This window comes from Amphiprion ocellaris, chromosome 6 (genome assembly GCF_022539595.1).
Source record: "Amphiprion ocellaris isolate individual 3 ecotype Okinawa chromosome 6, ASM2253959v1, whole genome shotgun sequence".
In the NCBI taxonomy this organism is placed as follows: Eukaryota; Metazoa; Chordata; class Actinopteri; family Pomacentridae; genus Amphiprion; species Amphiprion ocellaris.
Window position 1 is genome coordinate 26,689,326 of NC_072771.1, and position 20,121 is coordinate 26,709,446.

Genomic DNA, 20,121 nt, shown 5'->3' on the forward strand with positions numbered 1-20,121 from the left:
TTGGAGTCCACTTTAATATTTTTTTTTCTTTTGTCACTTGAATTTAGCATTGATTCAGTCTGTTGTGGGCCGACGATGTTTGTTTTTTTTTTACCCCAGAGGCTGATTAAACCCATTCAAAGCCTATTGTGTTGTTTTAAGGCTTTGGACTTGACCAAAATAAAATAAGGCTGCTTCTTTCTTGCTGTCCCTCCCTTTCTCTTCCTCTGCCTCTCTCTCTCTCTCACACACACAGAGGCTCACTGTAGACCACTGCTCTAGTTCCCACAAGCTGAAGCACAGCTCATTTCAGAAAGTAGTACTTGGGAGGGTAGACCTTAGATAAAAGTTAATTAGCACTCTGGCAGCAGAGGATCAGACAGAAAGAAGTACAAAACAACAGAGTTAGTCTTAAAGGAATAAACTGACATTTTGGACTAATTTTTAATAACTAATTTTCTTCCTCATCTTGCTCACACCACGGTAGACCAAAATTTCCAATGCTGGCACTTGAGATTCCAAAATGGCAAGCTAGCAGAACTGATGTTGTCTATTAGAATCAATGGGTCACTTTAGCCATGAGCTACTCATTAATTTGCAACCAAAGACACTGCTTTCATGGAAGAATGCAACACTAATGATGTGTTTAGCTCAAGACCAAATTAATACTTTTATAGTTTTCACCGCATAAGAATTCCCAGGAGAGAACAAGCAATTCACCAAATCCCAAACGCTATTAACTGTTGTTGAAATTAGGAGGATTAACAATTTGGACAAAATACGTAACCAGTCGGTAAAATTGTTAAAAGAAATGGAAAAGTGAGCAGCTGTGGTGCAGGAAAAGTGTTAGAGAAATAGATTTGCCATCTTTAGTTGTAGTTTGTAGTGATGGTGTTCACATTTTTGAAATAAAGGAGAGATGGGAGAAGCAGTTGTGTACTGATGAGGAGACAATGCAAGAAGAAGGCAAGAGAGAGGGGCATGGTCAGTAATGTCTCTGTAATAGGGTCAGAAGCCGAAGTCCATTATGAAACTCCCTTGAGGCTCTATTTATAGTGACCCGAGGAGGTAGTGAAAAAAAGAGAAGAGTTTGAGATGAAGAGGCAAAGGAGGGAGGAGAGAGGAAGACGGAGAGAAGGAGGTTGGAAGGGGGTTGGTGGGTGGAAAGATGCCAGAGAGCAAAGTAGGGAAATGAAGTGTTGGGAAAGAGTGAAGATGGGTAAAGGCGGGAAATGGGCATTGAGGATGAGAGCAGGAAGCATGGAAAAATGCCAGGAAGAAAAGGGAGAAGGATGGAGGGATGACTGAGAAGGAGGGGAGAGACCCAGCAGGGGAGGAGGAGAGATTGTCAATGCGCGAGAGAGAAACCAAGTTGTGTTGTGTTAGTCGGAAGGAATGAGGGTGGAAAGAGAGTGGAGGGATAAGGAGGGAAGAGAGAGATGGTGAGCCTCCAGATGGAGAAAGGCATGAGCAGTGAAATGCCTGATCCAATTTTATCTTCAGCTCTGAATAAAATAGCCAAAATATGGGAAAGTCTTCAAATGAAATAAGCCTGTAAGCTGTTCTTTATCATTTGATTTTAGGCCATCTTTATTATTCAACTGTGTGTTTGTAAGTATGTGCGTCACTAAATAATAATCTACCAAACTGGGCAGAATGTGGTGTTTTAATTCCTTTTTGAGGGAGAAAGCGAGAGCAGTATGGATAAGGAGATAGCTGATGGGGTAAACGAAGGATGGAAGACGGAGAAACACGGATGTATCTGAAGAACAGAAGAAAAACATGAGGAAAAAGCCACAAGCAGAGGAAATCCAGTCTCGCAGAAAGTAGGGTGGGTGGAGGTCGATGAGGAATGTGCCTCTGGGGAAGAGACCTAAGAAAGAAGGATGGCTAAATCTATGTCATTACTCCAAAGCAAAAGGAGGGAGAAAGTAGGCTGCATGCAAGAGGAGTAAAAAGGAGAATGGTATCCAGGAAATGTGAATATAAACGAGTTTTCTCAAGAAACCAGGAAAGACATCACAGGCCAAGATGAAAAGGAGGTGAGAGACATGGGGCAGATAAGAAAGAAAAATACCATAAAGGCACATATACCTGCACAGAGAGACGCTGATATGTGGAAAATATGCAAACACACACATTGAACACAGAGAGGAAGAGCCATTTGGAGAGTAAGATGGGGATCATACAGCACAGATATACGCACAACCAGCTAGACATGTTATCAGTTGTCAGCCTCCCAGAAAAACATTATTCTATCTCCCTGAAAATAGAAGTCCTTCCCCAGCCAATGTTTTGATATTCCAATGCACTGCCCTGCGCTGGCTGCTTGTATTAATAGCGATACTGAGCTGTGATAGTAGAACATGAATGAAAGCGAACCCTTGCTTTTCCCTCAGGCCTGGGATAAGGGAGACAGAATCCATCTGGAAGATAACATTACACAGCAACTTGCACAAGTTTGTACCCCCACAAGCTTACATAAGACTATGCATATGAATGAGATATTCCATCTGCATGTGTATGTGTGTGATGTGCGTACATTTGCATGCGTAATGCAAAACGAAACTTGTGCATTACAGAACTGATAACTGTTGTTCATGATTGTGAAATGACCCTAATTATTTTTCTCTGACTGCCCATGTGGCTGCCTGTTTCTCTTTGGTTTCTTATCTGTTCTTCTCCTGCCTGAGCGCTTTGGTGTTACTGCAGTATCACTACATTATTCAGTTTCTGACAGACCCTGGCATTGAAGAGTTTTGTGAATTATACTTGTGAAAGTTTGTGAACTGCAGTCCTTTATGTTTTACACAAAAATACATATAAGCAAAATATTGTGAATGTAGTGGGTAAAAATTATCAGGTTATGTTTGTGGAACTGTGAATACAATGAAATTGTGAGTGCAACATGACAGAAATCTACAGTCTGTTGTCGGTTGTTAGCTTGTGTGATTGAGGAGGAAAGGGATGGAATTGAGAGATGGGAGAGATGAGACTTGCCCTAAATGGCCTGCATTTACTGGTTCTCACACCACTGACCTATTTCAGAAGGAGAAGGTGGAATTAAAACCCACAGCGTAGCCGAGGACTCAGACAGATTTGCTCTCATCTGGTCTCGCCGTGATCGCAGTGGCTGATAGTGTGACATTTAGGGTTCCACCCATGTACTGAGCCGTATGAAAGATACACATACAAAACACTGTAACCAAAACTTCATCTCTTGATGCTCAACCTTGAAAGAGCAGCATCTGATTTAAGCCCCTGCTGCGAACCATCCTGTGGTGCCCACTGAGGTGTATCCATCCACTGAAGCTGACTTGCACTGCAGAAACTGGAGATAAGCTCTGGCTTAAGAGCCATTTCAGGACAAACGAGGCATATTCACTCCAAAGTACTCCATATAGAGCAGTGTACTGTATAGCTTACCCCTGTCTCCGTCTGAGCCTTAGTGCCATGGTAATTTACAAAATCTTCGAGTGACAAAGAAACCATGCGAAGGAAAAAGCTTACAGTATGGAAACATGCTTAAGGCTAAGGGAAAGACAAAAATAGAGGAATGGCAAAGATAGAGGAAAAGAGTGAAGCTGTAGAATAACACAGGAAATGGCAGCAGAGGAGGACAAACAGAGATGTGCATACACTCCAATTAAGTATCCGTCTGTGTGCTTGTGTGCATGCATTGCTTGGCAGAGATGACTTTAAAAAATAGCTAGAGAGTGCTCTCACACTGCCTACCTGCAAACGCCCACTCATCAGCTGCTCCAGTGCTGCATGTGTCCCTGCTTAAAATGTGTCTGTGCCCAATTGTATATATGTGTGATTTATACCCAAATGTCAGTGTCTCAGTGTACTCAGCCAACCAAAATATGAAATATTTGTGCCTCAAGTCCAGTGTTGAAACACTTTTCTTTTATAGTTTGGTTTTCTTCATGATAAATACTTTTCTCTTTACTCCTCTCCTCCTGTGTTTTGATTTCCTTTTTTTATTACTCTTCTTTCATCTTGAGCTTTATGACCTCAAAATAAGAAAACTGATCAGTGATATTCAATCCTTGCAGTTTATATTAACTTTCCAGAAAAACCTTGTTGCAGAAACTGTTAAGCGCTTTGATTTATTTTTTTTTGTCTTAATATTCTGGGTATAATTAGTATGCTAAATTGGAGTTTGTACCAAAGACTGTGAAAGAAGTTATATCCAAAAAGTCAGTGTATCATCAAAGTCAGCAGGCTTCATCCCCTATGTATGAAGAATGACTACACAGAGTTGAATGGTAGTTTATCCACTAATTGCTGAGTCTGAGCCTAAAGTGGTGGAATGGCTAACCATCCCTACAGCCATATTGTATGCACTGCTAAAATCCAAAGGAAAATATACTAAATAAATGGTAAGAATTTAAATATGTGAAAAGAATTGAACCTTCAAAGTTTAAGCTGTTCCACATATAAGCCACTGCAAACTGTTTAAAGAAATTTTTCGAACTGAACTGCTTATGGAAATACACATGCATGCAGGCACATGTGCAAACATGCACAGTTCTGTTATAAAACATTAAATACCCACCTACTGTATATTCACACATGTTCAGATGCACCAAATGTGCTCACATACAACTGTAGATGCAATAAAAAGCATCTGCATAAATTCTCATGCACACACATATGCATACACATGGCATAGACTTACAGTAAGCCTGTTTAAAAATGCATGGCCACTGACCGTCTGCCTTCCACACACAGTAATGTGCACTTTTAGCCGTGCTCTGACCTGATAACTAAACTCAGCATAACTTTAAGAATTATAATTTTATGAATAAATAAAATATGCGTGTCACAGATACCGCTCCTGTCGGTGTGTGCGAGAGTCTGTGAGGGATTTGTATTCATATACTGTATGTAGCTGCTGCTGAACGTGTGTGTCTGTTAGTGTGTGAGGCTTTAATGTAATTATTCCAGCTATGAATATCACCCCACACTGTCAGTGTATGAATACATTTTAGCATGCAGTGATATCTCTGGCATATACATGTGTATATAAAATGCAAAAAATCAAAAAGTTGTCATAACATTGTTTGTTATAAAAGAGACATAAAAATCAAATAAGTCTGACTTTGGGAGAAGAAAGACTATTTTATATGATCTCTTAGGCAGAACACTGGTTCTTTTCTCTTTCTTACTGTCCTGTCTTCTTCATATATCTATCTATCTATCTATCTATCTATCTATCTATCTATCTATCTATCTATCTATCTATCTATCTATCTATCTATCTATCTATCTATCTATCTATCTATCTATCTATCTATCTATCTATCTATCTATCTATCTATCTATCTATCTATACATACATACATACATACATACATACATACATACATACATACATACATACATACATACATACATACATACATACATACATATATATTAGGGCTGGGACTTCAACGCGTGAATTTCGATTAATTAATTACAGAAGAAATAACGCCTTCAGCATCAGACCCAGAAACTGTGAAAACAGAATGAATCTGTGGATTTTCAACTTTCTGAAGGTCCTTGAACTACTCATGCTTTTGTTATAGTCATATAGTGGAAAAAAACAAACTAAATCCAGGCTTTAAATCATCCAAATCACTTTTTTTATATGACCCATTTTAAAATTGTATTAATTTTATAATTTTAAAATTATACACACGTATGTATCTATTCATTGATTCAACTGTCAACCAAAATTTATTTGAATTGAAAATAATTACTTATTGTGTCAAATATTGCTGTTTGACAATGCGATTTTGCTATGCTAGAGGCTCTATGGAGTAGATTTTGGTAAGCATTGTGTGTTTTAAGCACTACTCCACGAGGATACCTTAGATTTATTCTGTTTCAGTATAGCAGTGCTTCTCTTTGGTTCTTTGTTAACTGAGACCAGCTGTAGCCTGACTGAGTCACCCCTCTTCAGGCAGGACTGTAAATCTAGTTCCAGGCTTTAGTTGGGGCCTAATATGTCACGCACATTTAAAGTCAGAGGACGCCAACCAGCTGTCACTGACGGCTCCATGTTGAGGTAGTCTAGCATTCAAGTATTTTCTGCTGTTATGAATTGCCTATTATAACTCTGAAAGCCTGGTGGATAAATAATTGGCTATGACAAGGAGTGTGCCGTGCAGGCAGTATTATATCTTGTGGGGGTTAATCCTGTCAGCAAACTGACATGATTGGTCACCCAGTCTTAGAGGCACTTCTCTGCCATGTAAAATAATGCAGATGCTCTTTTGTATTAGATCTTATCTGAAAATCGACATAAAAAAAAATTTAAAAATGACCTTAAAGTTGAATCAGTAACTCCAGACCTAAAGTGAGTTTGATGCTCTTCCTAATGATTCGGTCCACTGCAGGGGTGCTGTATATGTTTGCATCAAATTGTACAAGTTTCCCTATAGCACTGTATAATTTAGTTTTCTTTAAGTTTATATTCAAATATATGTAAATGCAATTGATCCCTGTGGAGAAAGGTAATGGATGATTAAGTTCTCTCACTTTGCATGTCTACTCTTGTCTTTAATAATGTGGCTTTTTAAAACCTCAAGCTTCAAATGGAGGCAGATAATGTGTGACCACTCGGTGTCTCGTTTCTGAAAGGATATGACATTCCGGGACATGGTGTATAATTCCCTGGCAAGCTACGAGAACGAGATCAACTGACTTAACCCACCCTTGATCTCTTTTATTTATAAGCATATTTGACTGTGAGAAATGCACACACACCCTCCCCACGCCTGCATACTGGTACTGTATGTTTTATCGTGTCGTTTGTCAACCGGCATGACTTTGCTGGTCTTTACTTTATCACCCTCATCTAAAGCACTTATTGTGTGAAAACAACTGTGGAGAAGGGCGAGGGAGAAAGAAAACACAAACCAAAATACATGAAAGAAAGGGAGGAAGATGGCAAGATTAGAAGGAGTGTGTGGTTACTGGAACTAATAGTTTTTTTTTTCTGTTCTGTGTCCACTGGTGAACAGTTCCCAAATGCCCTCAACATTTCAATCCGTGCTTTGATTTGTCCTCTTGTGCTCACAATAGGAAAAAAAAAACAACTTTGTGAGAAAAAGAGACTTTGCAAAAATAGGCTTTAAAAAAAACACAAACTTTTTCTCTTATTAAAACAGATTGTAAACACTTTCTTCAATAACCTTTCTTTTCAACAAAGGCTACCCTAAAGGTACAGTGGCATACTGCTGACCAGATTATTCTATATTAATGCCTTTATTAATGAAATTTCTCTATCGCTCTGCTCAGTGACCATGGTTTTCAGGTGTTTCTTCAGGCAAAAGTGGGAAACCTTATCCACATACAGCTATTGTTTCGAAGCATGAATAATTGAACAGCGGATGGGTAAACACTTAAGAAAGTTGAGAACTGAATCCCCAGTGGGAGGTTGAAAAAAAATGTTTTCAAAAGAGAATAATAAAAGCCGTTCGCTGTTTTCTTAAAGTAGTAATGACAGCAAATTATGAAAGCAGCTGAGAGGAAATAAGAGAGACGACAGCAGAAACACTCAAGTGCTGCACTATAGGTTATTAGCTGATAAGATAATTTTATCTCTACAGCTGTGTGTGTGCGTGTGTGTGTGTGTGTGCTGAATATCTTTCTGTCTACTTAGAAGTGGTGTATGTGTGTGTGCTCAGAGAAACACATGCTCTTGGTGGCTTCAGTTGCATACTTTCTGCTTGCATGTTTTTCCCTAGCTGCACATTTGTGTGTGTGCGTCTTTGCCTGTGTGAAAACGATTGACATCATACAGTACATCTAATTCCACAGCAATGATTCACAAGCTCTCTGCCGTCCCATCATCCCTCACTCCTCTCAATTTTCATCCCTCACTTCATCTACCTCAACTCCCTGAACCGCGTCCCCAAACCTTTTGGAGAATTCAAATGGGTATTTTAAGCAGAATGTGATATAATAAAGTCTCAAGTGTGTGTATGTGTGTGTGTGTCTGTGTGTTTGTTGCTGTGTTTTGGGGGGATGATTATCGGCGAGGGTTCTGGTGGGCAGGAGCTCTGGGTAAATGAGTGCCAATGATGGGAATTTGTATTTTCCTCTGTGAAACAATCTGTGCGCGAGACGGAAAGAGAGAGGAAGAGAGATGGCGAGAAAATGGAGAAATATGTGAGCCCTTGTGTTTTTCTTTCTGCCTTAGCGTACACAAATGCTTTTGCACCTTTGTGTTGGCGTGGGCATGTGTGTTTTATTTTTGTCGGTGTATTTGTGCATGTGATTTTGTGTAATTTGGCAGCAAAAGTCTCTCAGATAGGTAGGGATTGTTTGAGCTTTGTTTGCTTGCTTGTGTTTGTGTGTGTGTGTTTGATAGTGGTTGTGTTAGAGGATTAGGGGTAAAGGGGGTACCAGTTTGAAAAGTGTGTTTGTACGTCTGTTTACGGTATGTGTGTGTATGTGAGGGCGCCTTTTTCTCAGTGTGTTTTTGCAGCTGCTGCAGATTCTAACTAGCTGATAAGACATTAAGAAGTATAATCTCATGATTTCCACGGCTACTGCACTGATACACATCACAGACCACTTACAGCACCAAGAACACAAGACCCAGACACACACACACTTCTACCCATGATGCATTTTGACCTTATATGGCTAAGTCTGACTTACTTTAGGTTGCAGATGTGGTTGCATATTTCTCAACTATTCAGCTTTGGAATCTTGAATATACTAGTGTATTTATTAGGGATGTTACAGTGTCAGCCATCAGTATTGCTGTTAAATGAGCTTAAGGGCATATGTTTGATTCAAACTGAGTTATTTCAACTTATGACCACTATGCAAAGTAAGGCTCTAATAAATGTCACTTGTCCACTGTCCTGGCCTTACTGAGAAACACTGTGAGGCGTTAGAAGTACAAGATTGCATTAGAAAAATATTCAGCAACGCATTAACATCCATAGTAAAATGTTCTTACTGCCCAAATCGATGCCTGTGAGTGACCAATTCATTGCTATTTTTACAGTAGAAGTATTGTACTATGTGTAATGTGGTGCAGGCCTTGCATATCCAATAATGTTAATAATATAGACTCATTTCATAATTCTTTCCTCCTTCCATTACCTCCTTTCTTTCAGTCTGTCAATGATAAATCAGTTCCTCTATCCATTCGATCAATCAGGACAATGTCGGTGACACTCAAACATGATTGGTCACTTCTGATGACATCATTCTTAACAGATTTACCGATATTCATTGGTTGGGTTTGTAGATGTTCTGAGATGGGCAGGCCTACAGGCTTGAGCGAAGGGAATAAATGTGTTTTTTGCCCTGGGTACATATTTACTACATGCCGTAAATCGAGCCTGGACATTGTTCTGTTACAGCCATCCATTACTGATGACAGCATTCAGGCAAGACGTTTATGAGCTGGGCTGTTAGGGCCAGTAAGTCACTCTGTCAGGAGAGCAGGATTCGGGGTAAAAAGGAGGCGAAGCAAGAGGCAGACAGGATAGGAAGAGCACAAGTGTGAGCCGGTGAGAGCAGAAGAAGACTGGAAGATGGTGCAGGGGAGAAAGGAAATAGTGGGCATTTCCGAAACAAAGCTTTTATTCATGGGGAAAATTTTCTTCACCCCCCTCCTCCATAATTTCTTCACTCCACCCACCCTTTTCTCTGGCTATCATGTTTCTTGTGCCAATCAATAATTTATTGTGGTCGCTCTGGAGCAATGAACCCCCACCCACCCACCCACCCTCAGCTCTCTGAATGACAGATGAGGGCAAGAATGAGTGTTGGGGGCAAAGTGAAGTGAAAAGCAGGAGGGGTCTAAAAAGGAGAGTGTAGAGAGAGAGAGGAGGCGGTGCAGCAGCTAGTGAAAGACTGGCAGAGAAATGACTGAACATGACACTGGATAAATAACCAAGAGTGGGAGAGAATTTCCCACAGATAATGAAATTACGCAGTGAAAATGTCTACCAATTTTCATACTCTCAGAGAACTAATTACAGAACTAACAGAGAAAATGTCAGCTTCATGACATCAAAGTGTGGATGCTGCCTACTCCATTTTTCCCCTATTTGTGTCTCGTTGTTTTACCTAAGCTGCTTTTAGCTCCTAGCCCACAGCGCATTGCTATTCTCCAAGATAAGGACCACAGACATATACACAATTAAGGTAGAGGAATGAACGATTTGTATATATGTGTGTGTGTGTGTGTGCACGGGCAGGTACATGCACAATAATGTGTAGATGACTTGTATATTGTGTGGTCGTGTTTTCAGCAGTGTTTATGTGTCGTCATGACACATTAGGGTTGGAAGAAAAGAGGTTAAACCGTGACGCTGTGTCAAAAACGTTGTGTGTTCGAATTTTCCCATGAGTCACAGCACTCCAGGTGAGGCAATCACACGCAGAAGCACATACACACAGCCGAAGGGCTAGACGGACTTAATGAAACTGGATGATGATGGAGTGGAGGGAAATTACAAGTTAGAAACAAAATGTGCAAGTGTTTGTGTGCATGTGCTTTCAATGTGTGTGCATTGTGTTTGTGCCCATGCATGTCTGTGAGAGAGAAAGAGAAAGAAAGTTAAGACTTAAAGAACGAAAGAAAGAAAGAGGCCATTTCCTCTCCCTCCCACCTGCTCTTGTAATCCTCTGTGTTTTGGTGACCTTGGCAACCCTGTGACAAAACACTCTCAGTGTCCCTTTGATTGAGGCCATGGGTGGGCGTGAAGTTTGGACAGTGAAAAGACAGTGGAGGAGAGGAAGAAGGACAGAGGAGGAGGAGGATAAAGTTCCTGGTGCCCTCAGGGTTGGCCACACTGTCTATTCAGTTATTTCCTCCTGTCTATCTTTCTGTCAGTACTTTTCCGGCCCATTTCAACATCTACTGTTCTTGATAGCTTAATTTGTAACAAAAAAATTTCAAAGTTGCAGATTTAGATTCTATAAGAGTAGACAAAGGTGTATAATAATGCATTTGTGGAAAATATTTGTAAAGTTTGTAGCAGATGTAGAAATGGCTTATATTAAATGAAAATCTTCAGTATTTCATTTTTAAATTAAATTAAGCTCCCAGTGGAATGACTGAGATCATTTTTTATTGTATATATGCACTGTGATAGATGTGTTTCAATTGTGTACATTTGTGTATACTTAGTAATGGTAATCCTAACACCTTCAGTTAAAGGGACTTGGTTCTTAACAGTGTTTTACCTCATATCCAAAAGACTTACTAGGTTCTAACTCTCTAATGGGGAGTCCCAGATATATTTAGTCACTCCCAGCTTACATAGCTAAAGGCCTATTAATGGCCAAGACTCACATTCCTCATAGTGTAAACGGTTGTAAAATTTTAAGAGGAGAAATCTCAAGACTGCATTATAACTACCTGATAAGTGGCGTTGTAGACCCCCTTTCTCTATTTACAAAGGCCTGTTCTGGTTTAGCATAGATGGTTTCCTTTACTCCCCTCTCAGATCATCTGTCTTCTAGAATATGAACATTGCTCTCTTCAAAATAGCGTACCTTATTCTTTAGATGCAGATTGACGGCTGAGTCTTGTCCTGAGAAGCTGACTTTCCTGTGTTGGCACTGTATGTGTGTCTCCTCTATACACAGATCTGAGCACTCCTCGCTGCATTGGACTGCATATAAAATGTTGCTCATTTTACTCGTAATCCCTTTTCATCTTTTTCGGGTTTCTAGGCTATTGCTATATGTTTAAACTTGCATGAGGTTGTGGCTTTAGTAGGTGTGCTGTAAGGTGTTGGTGGGTATATATGTCAGAATTTTTGTTTATTGGTGATTAAATCTGGGCAGATACAGTGTGTTTTTATGAATCCAATACATTGTATTAGCTCATGCTACGCGAGAGGGAGAGGGAGAGAAATATGGAGCTGCAGATGGCTGTAAGATGCAGACAATATGGTGTCTGGTCTTTCGTAAAGTTCACTTTTATATCACAACAGTGACTGTCAGGGCTACAGTTTTAGCCACAACATATGAAATACTCCTCCAGTGATATTAAAATGAGCTCGCTGCAGTTTATAACAGATCTTTTGACGGCAGCCATGAGGAAAATCAGACTGTGAAACTGCTTAAACTGTAAGACAGCTGAACCAAATTTCTTGACATGCCAGAAATCCAACCTATAATCTCCTAGCTAACAGTTTGATTGTTTAGGCAATTTATCAAACATTTGGACTCCTCCTATACTGCATTTCAAACTATAACTCAGGCAGAAGCTTTGCTGGTTCTATGAGTAATCCCATAAATAATGTGTAAATGAACAGATGTGAAAATAAAATCACCCGTTTATTCCTTTACTCATTCATTCTTTCCTGCTTTATGACTGGCTCAGCTGTTTTTATGCTTTCCTCAGTATTAACCCCTCTTTGAGTCTTTCTTTCAGTCAATTTTTTTACTATTGTGTAGTGTTTTTTTCCCAACTTTTAATCTGAAGGGATGTATAAAAAATTGGATCTTGTGTGTGCACTTTCAGTGACTCTAATAGCTAACAAAACACCACAAATGAGATCAAAGGTGCATTTTAAGGCCTAGTTAAAGAAAAAAATTCCTTTCACGTCACTAGCTTTAAACATGGCCATTGTTAGTGATTAAATGGAAATAACAGTGTCTCATACATGCTCAGTTCAATGGAAAGCATTGGATGATGCTCCTTACTGGTGTGAATCGCAGAACAATAATAGATGATTGAAAGAATTGAGTCTCCCGAGTCCAAGCTGAACTTCTGCCCTTGTTGACCTTCGAAAGAAGTTAATTAAATACAGACTAATCAAGAAGAAAATAAAGTCTTGTCTGAATTTTAACATTGGCTTTTCTTCCCTTCTGCAGTGAGAGATGACGACGATTTCCTCAGTCTCAGCGAGCTCCCAGAAACCTTCCCATCTGACCCTCCAGAGCCCTTACCTCACTTCCTGTTCGAACCTGAGGAGGGCTACATTGTCAAGAATAAACCTGTCAATCTCTACTGCAAAGCCACACCTGCCACACAGATTTACTTTAAGTGCAACAGCGAGTGGGTCCATCAGAAGGACCACACTGTGGAGGAGAGGGTCGACGAAAACTCGGGTGAGTGAAGTCAAGCGCACACAGTTATAAACCCACGAATGTATACGTGTGTCTAACCAGAGATTTACTTGAAAAGAAAAAGAAAGTGGACGTACTGGGACAGTCAAACTTTCTTGTTCTACAAGACTGGAGACATTTTTGACAGAAAAATGAAGTGCAGACACATGTAAGTTCATACTCAGGAGAACTTTTTATTTATTTTTTTTAAAAGGAGTGCAGTTGAAGAATAAAAAAACTCTTCATGTGAGAGTGTAGCATAAATGCATGACTGATGTCGGCACCTTTATAGTAAACATACTGATACATAAGACAAAAAAGTAAGAATCCAATAGAGACGATAAAACCAGATCACAATGCACATGCATCTGATATATATTTGACTTCTACTGCAAATAGTATTTCTGATACTTCATGTCTGGTTGTGCCATATTTTATCCAATGCGCAGACAATTGAAAAGGGTTTTTTTAATGTACTGGTAGAAGTCCCGTTTACTCCTCTTTTAATCCTTCTGGGCATTTCTTGTTTCTGTCACATTTTTCTTCCCTGTCGGCTCATTTTTCACTGCATTATGATGTTCTGCACATCTGTGGAAACAGCACAATCATGGGTAGAAGTAGAGAGAACTTAGGAATGTCTTTTTGGCAGTATGGCACTGTCATAACCCCATTAATCATATAAGAAGAAAAACAATATATTTTGCAAAAATTAAAAAAATAAATCTAATCAACATTTACAGCATTTCACCAAGTACCTCTTGTTGTTACCAATATTATAAAAAATGGTGACTATAGATATTTTACTACTTATGCACATTTCTAATCTGAATTTTTGTCAGGTGACTGTTGGTTGCAGCAGAGTCACTGATGGCTTCACAGTTGCACTATGGACCGTAGAATTTTTTTGTTCTGTACTGAATCTGGTTACAGCAAATTGTTCATTTTTGTGAATTTTTAAATGTAACATGATTTTGATGAAACATTACAATTTTAAGCTTAGACTTGGTGAAACTTCCCAAAGGAACCAATCATCACAAATGAGTAGTTCAAGAGTAGTCATGGAGTGGAAAATGTGATCAGATTTTTTTCTGTTTTGACAGTTTCTGGCTTTGATCAATGATGTCATTTTAGTGTTGTTCTTTTCCTTTTTTAAGATAACATGCATTTCCAATTTGCCAGCAAGTTTTGAGGTTCAAAATGTTAAGATAAGCTCTTTACTTACATATTTTTATATGTTTGGCCTTGGTGATATGGCTAGCATTTTTGTCTCACTGGTCCACAAGTCTATCAACAAAAGTCTGTGCACATCAAAGTATAATTGAAATTGCTCTTATGGTAGCATAAGCTTTTTTGATGGAATACATTTTGACGTTACAAGGAGCAAATACACAGATATATTTAATAACAATGGCTCCGTTTAATTTACTATTAAATGCCATATTGTATTGCTGCCTCACTACAAAGGATTAATGACAGAAACTAGTCATCATTAATGTCATTTGTACTAGTTATCCTTTCTTCATCAAAGTGTATAAAATGTAATTTTTCATGTAAGCAAATCAGAATAAATGCAAAAATGTAATTATTTGTGTAAGTAAACGGGTTAAACCAATTATTAAATGTTTAGTTACTTGTGCGGAAAGATGGGTCACATGTCAGATATGTGTACACAGCTGCCGCACTGTCAGTGCTGTGCTGCCATGTTCACAGGACAGTTTAATAGGATCCACAATGATGTACTGGACAGCAGCCAAAGTTCCACACTTGTCACTTGACAGCACATGGTATTACTCTGCTGGCTAGGTAATGATGAATCATGCTATTGCTTTGGCAGGAATACAAAGATACACACAACCTGCTTTCTTAGACTTATCGTTGACATGAGCTGAGCGTCTGGGTCCCAACCCGCTTGATAATGAGTCTGGGTCCCCAGAGCGGATGATTACACGCACGGGCTGAAAACAGTTTGAAAGGCCTGATCTCGAGGACCTGCTGAATGAAATACAGAGGTCAACAGCAGCCCGGCGTTGTTTCCCGAGGCAGCTGAACAGAATTGATACATGGTCCGTTTCTTTGGGATATTTTTAAGAAGATTTCCAGTCGTAAGCAGACATATTTGTCCTCGGGTGTCCTGGTTGCTCAGTGTATCTGCTGCAGTCCCTAAACTCAAGCAGAGACAGAAGCAACTGAGCAGCATAGTCTGATGTTTCCCCTGATTCAGCTGGCACACTCGAATAGTCAAGGAAGAGGAGAATAAATGCATCGAAAGCTGCACGATATAAATATGAAATACATGAAACAAATATAGAAACACAGCTAGATGCACACAGCGGCAAAGAACATTTTAATAAAAGGGAAAATAATGTTATTGTTTCTTTTGGAGGATGGGTTTCATATCAGTTTCCATATAATATACTCCTAACCCGACTTGATTGCCGTCAGTGCTGCATAACTTGTTTTTGATTTTCTGAAGCATGTTTCTTTTGAGCGTTTTTATACCTCTTTCATCTCTCTCGCTGCTTTTAAAAAAAATAATAAATCTGATAGTCGTGTATCTCCTAGGTTGTTTTTTTTTTTTGTCTCAGAAAGTGCAAACACCTGCGTATAATTGTACATTGCTGTGACTGGTTGTCTGTGAAAATGGTAAGAAGATGACAAGTAATCTGTTTTGTTCATCCATGTGTTTTCCTCTCATTCTTGTTCTTTCCACCAGTCTCTCACTGTTTATTGTTGACATCGTGTGCAGCTGCTTGTCGTTTATTAATCTCCCGTCAAGCAGCTCGTTCATTTGCAAGCTGCTGGGTTCCAACAGTGTGTTCTTGAGAGGAAATTCTGTTCAATTAACAACCCGTAGATCTGGTTTCTGATAATGTGTAATGGCCAACACCATGAAGTACTGTATGTCAAAGATGTGAATCAGCCAGTCAGCCACAAATAAAAAAGTCCATTTTTTTTTTTAGTTTCTGTGGGTGTCTGGCACCCCATTCACAAGTCTCAAACTTAATTTTACAACTTCATTTTAATATTATCTTTCCTTGTCTGTTGAAATAACCCTCAGGCCCGGGTACAACATGGATTTGGTTTTACATTTTTTGAGCTGCTCAAGATGTGCTTTAATTCATGCTTAATTTATCTCGTTCAGACCCATCATAATGTCACTTTCATAAAAAATTGATTGGCTTCTTGCTCTTTTACTGCTACGGGACATTTAATCTCTCAAGTACACCATAATCCATACAGATACACACATAAAAATATGATGAATAAATAAATAAACAGGAGAGATTATGCAATATCAAGAGCTGTTAAGGTCTGGAGATGACTGAAAGTGGAGCATTATTTTTCAGGAAAATGGGTCTTTTGTAAATGTAATTTGTAACAACACAAAGATTGGTGCAACAGTAATATTTTGATTACTCTTTTTCTCTGAGCTAAACAATTACAGCAGACATCATATATCAGATGTCATAATAACTAGACTTCTATCCAAAGTATTGAGGTCACCTCTGATCTACAGTCAATGCATTCAAACAGATGTTAAAGATATTCCATGCCACATAGTTTTAGTGACTGACATAGAAAGCTATAGATCTGCGCTTGGTGAATTCACTGTGTGTGTTTGTTGTTTATCTGTTTGTCTGTGTGAAAACCTATACTCTGTAAGCTGTTTTCCTCTCTTTGTTTCCTGCTGTTTCACAGACGCAGCCAGAAACTATGACCCCTGTCCTGCTTTTATTATCTGTCTTCTTGCTCCCTCGCTCCCTCTCTGTCCCGTCCTCTCCCTTTCCTTTTTCTTTCTTTGCTCTTCCTTTCTCTCCGCTCCATGCTGTTTTGTGCTCTACTCTAATTTCCACCGACTGAAATCGGAGAGAGCAGAGACAGATAAAACCTGAGCTTGAGAAAGCAGGGGAGAGAAGTCGGGGATGATGGAGGGATGCTGATGGAGGGTGCCTTTGAGAGGCCTAGAAAGGCCAACAGATATCAGGGAGTCACACAGAGGAGAAAGATGATATGAACCCTGCTGTGCTCTCTCTCTCTCTCTCTCTCTCTCTCTGTCTGTCTTGCTCACTCTCCCATGTCCTCCTTGTGTTTCTCATATTTAAGCAGGAAGTCAGCTTAAGTGCTGGATCAGTGTTGTTTAGGAATCAAGATAAAAATTGTACAAACAACAGTTGGAGCATGAATGCTTCAGACAGCTTTGTGTATGATGTTGCACGATGATGCATTTATAAGGCGAATGATGGGAATGCAGATGTTTCTTGTCATAGGGTGGAAATGCTGGAATAAACAAACAGACTAGAGCAGTGACTTACAAGAAAGTAGCAAGGATGTTATTGAAAGAAGCAACATAGAGGAAAGGTGAAGATTATGATGATGATGACACAAGCACTTTCTATGAAGGTTATGTAGTGCAGCACAGAAGACTTCATAATGCTTCACAAAGCCATTATAAAGCAGATATCATCAGCAAACTATAATTGAAATTGTTTTTAAGGAACAAAGTTCCCTGAACCTTTTTCACGGCGCACATGATGATATCACCAACAGGAAACACACAGATACAGTTAACAACAGTGGCACAGTTTTATTTAATGTTCTCTGTCTCTTTGAATTACTATCTCACCACAGAAGATTAGATCAAGAAGCAAGCGATCGTTAATGTTACTTGTCCCACTTATGTTTTTCTCAAGCAAAATCAAATAAGATGAAGGGCCATCGTTTTTTTCAGATAGGCTAATTTAATGAAAGAAAACACTTAATTAATTATTTAAATAAAATATCCCGCAGCGATGTTCACACAAGATTTTGCTCCCAGATAATTTGTATAAAGCATGTGACACCTTGTTTCTCTGATTAGGAGTTTTGTCAGTCTTTGACATTCAAAATGGCAAAGTTCATTAGCATTGTCTTATCCAGAGAATAGTGACTGTTTGTATCATGGCCTACTAAACAGAGCTCATGTAAGCAACACACATTACTTGTATGCACAGAATCCAAGGACATTAACTGACATTCATTGACTAATTACATTGCATTCATTAAACATGTTATGTTTGCTCCCACCGTTTAGCACCAATGCTTTCCATGTTTCCCAGGCTCCTTTTCACCTCGTGCTTGCATAAATTCCACCAGGTGAAATCCGGTCTGATATCCTTGAATTTTTAATAGAAAGTGACACCCCTAGGAAGGTGTTGTGGACATTTTATTGTCTGTGTAATGAATGCAAAGCATAGATATATGTGAGCTTCATGACAGCTCAATAAATTACTTTGTGCACTCTCACACGGAGCCTCATCTGGTGGAGCTGGAAAGCCAGGTGAAGGTCACAGGCAAGGATGCGGGGCGAGCGAGTGGGAAAGGGGCAGTGGGATGGCCTAGGGGTCACTGAGGTCAGCTTCCAACCGGAGAGAACGGGTTTGATTCCCTAAGCAGCTCCACCGCCTGTCACAGTATCCTTGACAAACACAGTTAACCCGACCCACTGCTGGGTCTTAACCACAGCCAGCCGCTTCTTCTAACTCAGTCAAACAGGGCAGGAAAGAAAGCTTTAAAGTAGTGCAACTGATTAAAAAAACACTACCTTCCTTCGGACAGGTGCTTTAGTACAGTATCATTATTAGTGGCGGCATTTGCTAAAACATGTTTACCATACCTCCGTCTGAATTAATGTGACTAAAGGTGTGAACCGGCATAATTTGTCTAGATTGCATATCTTATTGTGAAGGGCATTTCTCCAGTGTTTGCTCAAGCACTGCGCGTACTACCACAGTATATCTCCATTAGCCTTGAAGTCTGCTAATGACATATTGTGTACTAGGTTACTTACTTTGTCTCCATTAGCCAAAGTGTGAATGGTTATTAGTCTGCTAGCAATGACCTGTGACTCCACATCCACACATGCAAGCGCACACACATGCATTACTGGCACACACTGTATTGGCTTGGGTGATTTGTGACCTCTTTCCCTCCTTTGCTGCCATCTCGCTTGTATTGATTTCTTCTCGTCTTTGTCTTTCCCTCTTTCTCTTCCTCCTAATGTTTCTCTTCTCTCTTTTCGCCCTCTTTCTGGCTTCACTCCCATTCTTCTCTACGGCCATTTTTTTAGTTCTTTTTTTCCCCCTCCTCCTAACATGTCTTTTGCTCTCTTTCTCTGTCTCTTTATCGATTTCCCTCTGAGATTGTTTGAGCTCAACTATTAACAAGCGTCAAGATTAATAAAAGATTCATAAAAGTTTGCCTCTGTGACTCCCTATATTCATGACATCTGTGTATTTGTTAGACACACACACACACACACACAGAGAAACAAACAACTGTTTTTTTGGCTGATGGTGTGTGTTTGCACACGTTTCTGTTGTGGTAATGCTTTATTGTCACTGAGATTGTCAGTGCCTCTGAAAATGCAGATCTGTTAGCATGTTTATTTAAATGTCTGTTAGCCTGATAGTGTTTGTGTATGTGCAGAACTGTTTGGTTGCAGTTCCCTGTAGACTTGTGTCCTGGAACATCCTGGTTCATTGCCTCTTTAGAGCGACTGAAGGACTCAAATGTGCGCGCTCAGTGACATTCATGTGTATACATGCAAACACGTACACACTGTGGGACTCTGATGATCAGTCACCGCCACTCAGAGAAGGTACACGAGCATACACATGTACGTGAACATGCACTTAAGTCTGCTGTACGCGTTTTGAGCGTTCAATTGGTCACAGCCCAGTGATTCTGTTCTGTCAATACACTCGATAATTTTTCCCTCTCAACAACTCTTGTCTTGTCTTTTTGCACAGTGCCACTCCTCCTGTTGCCATCTCACTTTTTAAATTCTGCTTTTGCCTTTTTGTCACCCTCTTTTAAGCTTCGTTCTTGTGATCTTAATAGAGTCATTTATTTAGAGTGCACTCAGATATTGTAATGTATTACGTCCTGGGATCCTGAGCGCAGCTGCGAAATGCATTTCTTAATGTTTGACCCAAATGATTTAGCTGCTGAACTGAGTGACTTTGTTTTTTTCATATTCATAACAGCTATATTGTGTTTGCATACTGTAATCTGTTT

At 39.6% G+C, this 20,121-nt stretch overlaps 1 protein-coding gene across 2 annotated transcripts in view; it reads left to right on the plus strand.

The window, feature by feature from the left end:
• Positions 1-20,121, plus strand: part of unc5ca (unc-5 netrin receptor Ca) — a 193,514-nt gene that overhangs the window by 83,828 nt on the left and 89,565 nt on the right. For both annotated transcript variants that reach the window (XM_023280866.3, XM_023280867.3), the window contains exon 2: positions 12,832-13,068. In XM_023280866.3, coding sequence (XP_023136634.1) covers positions 12,832-13,068 — 237 coding nt within the window. The remainder of the gene's footprint in view (positions 1-12,831; positions 13,069-20,121) is intronic.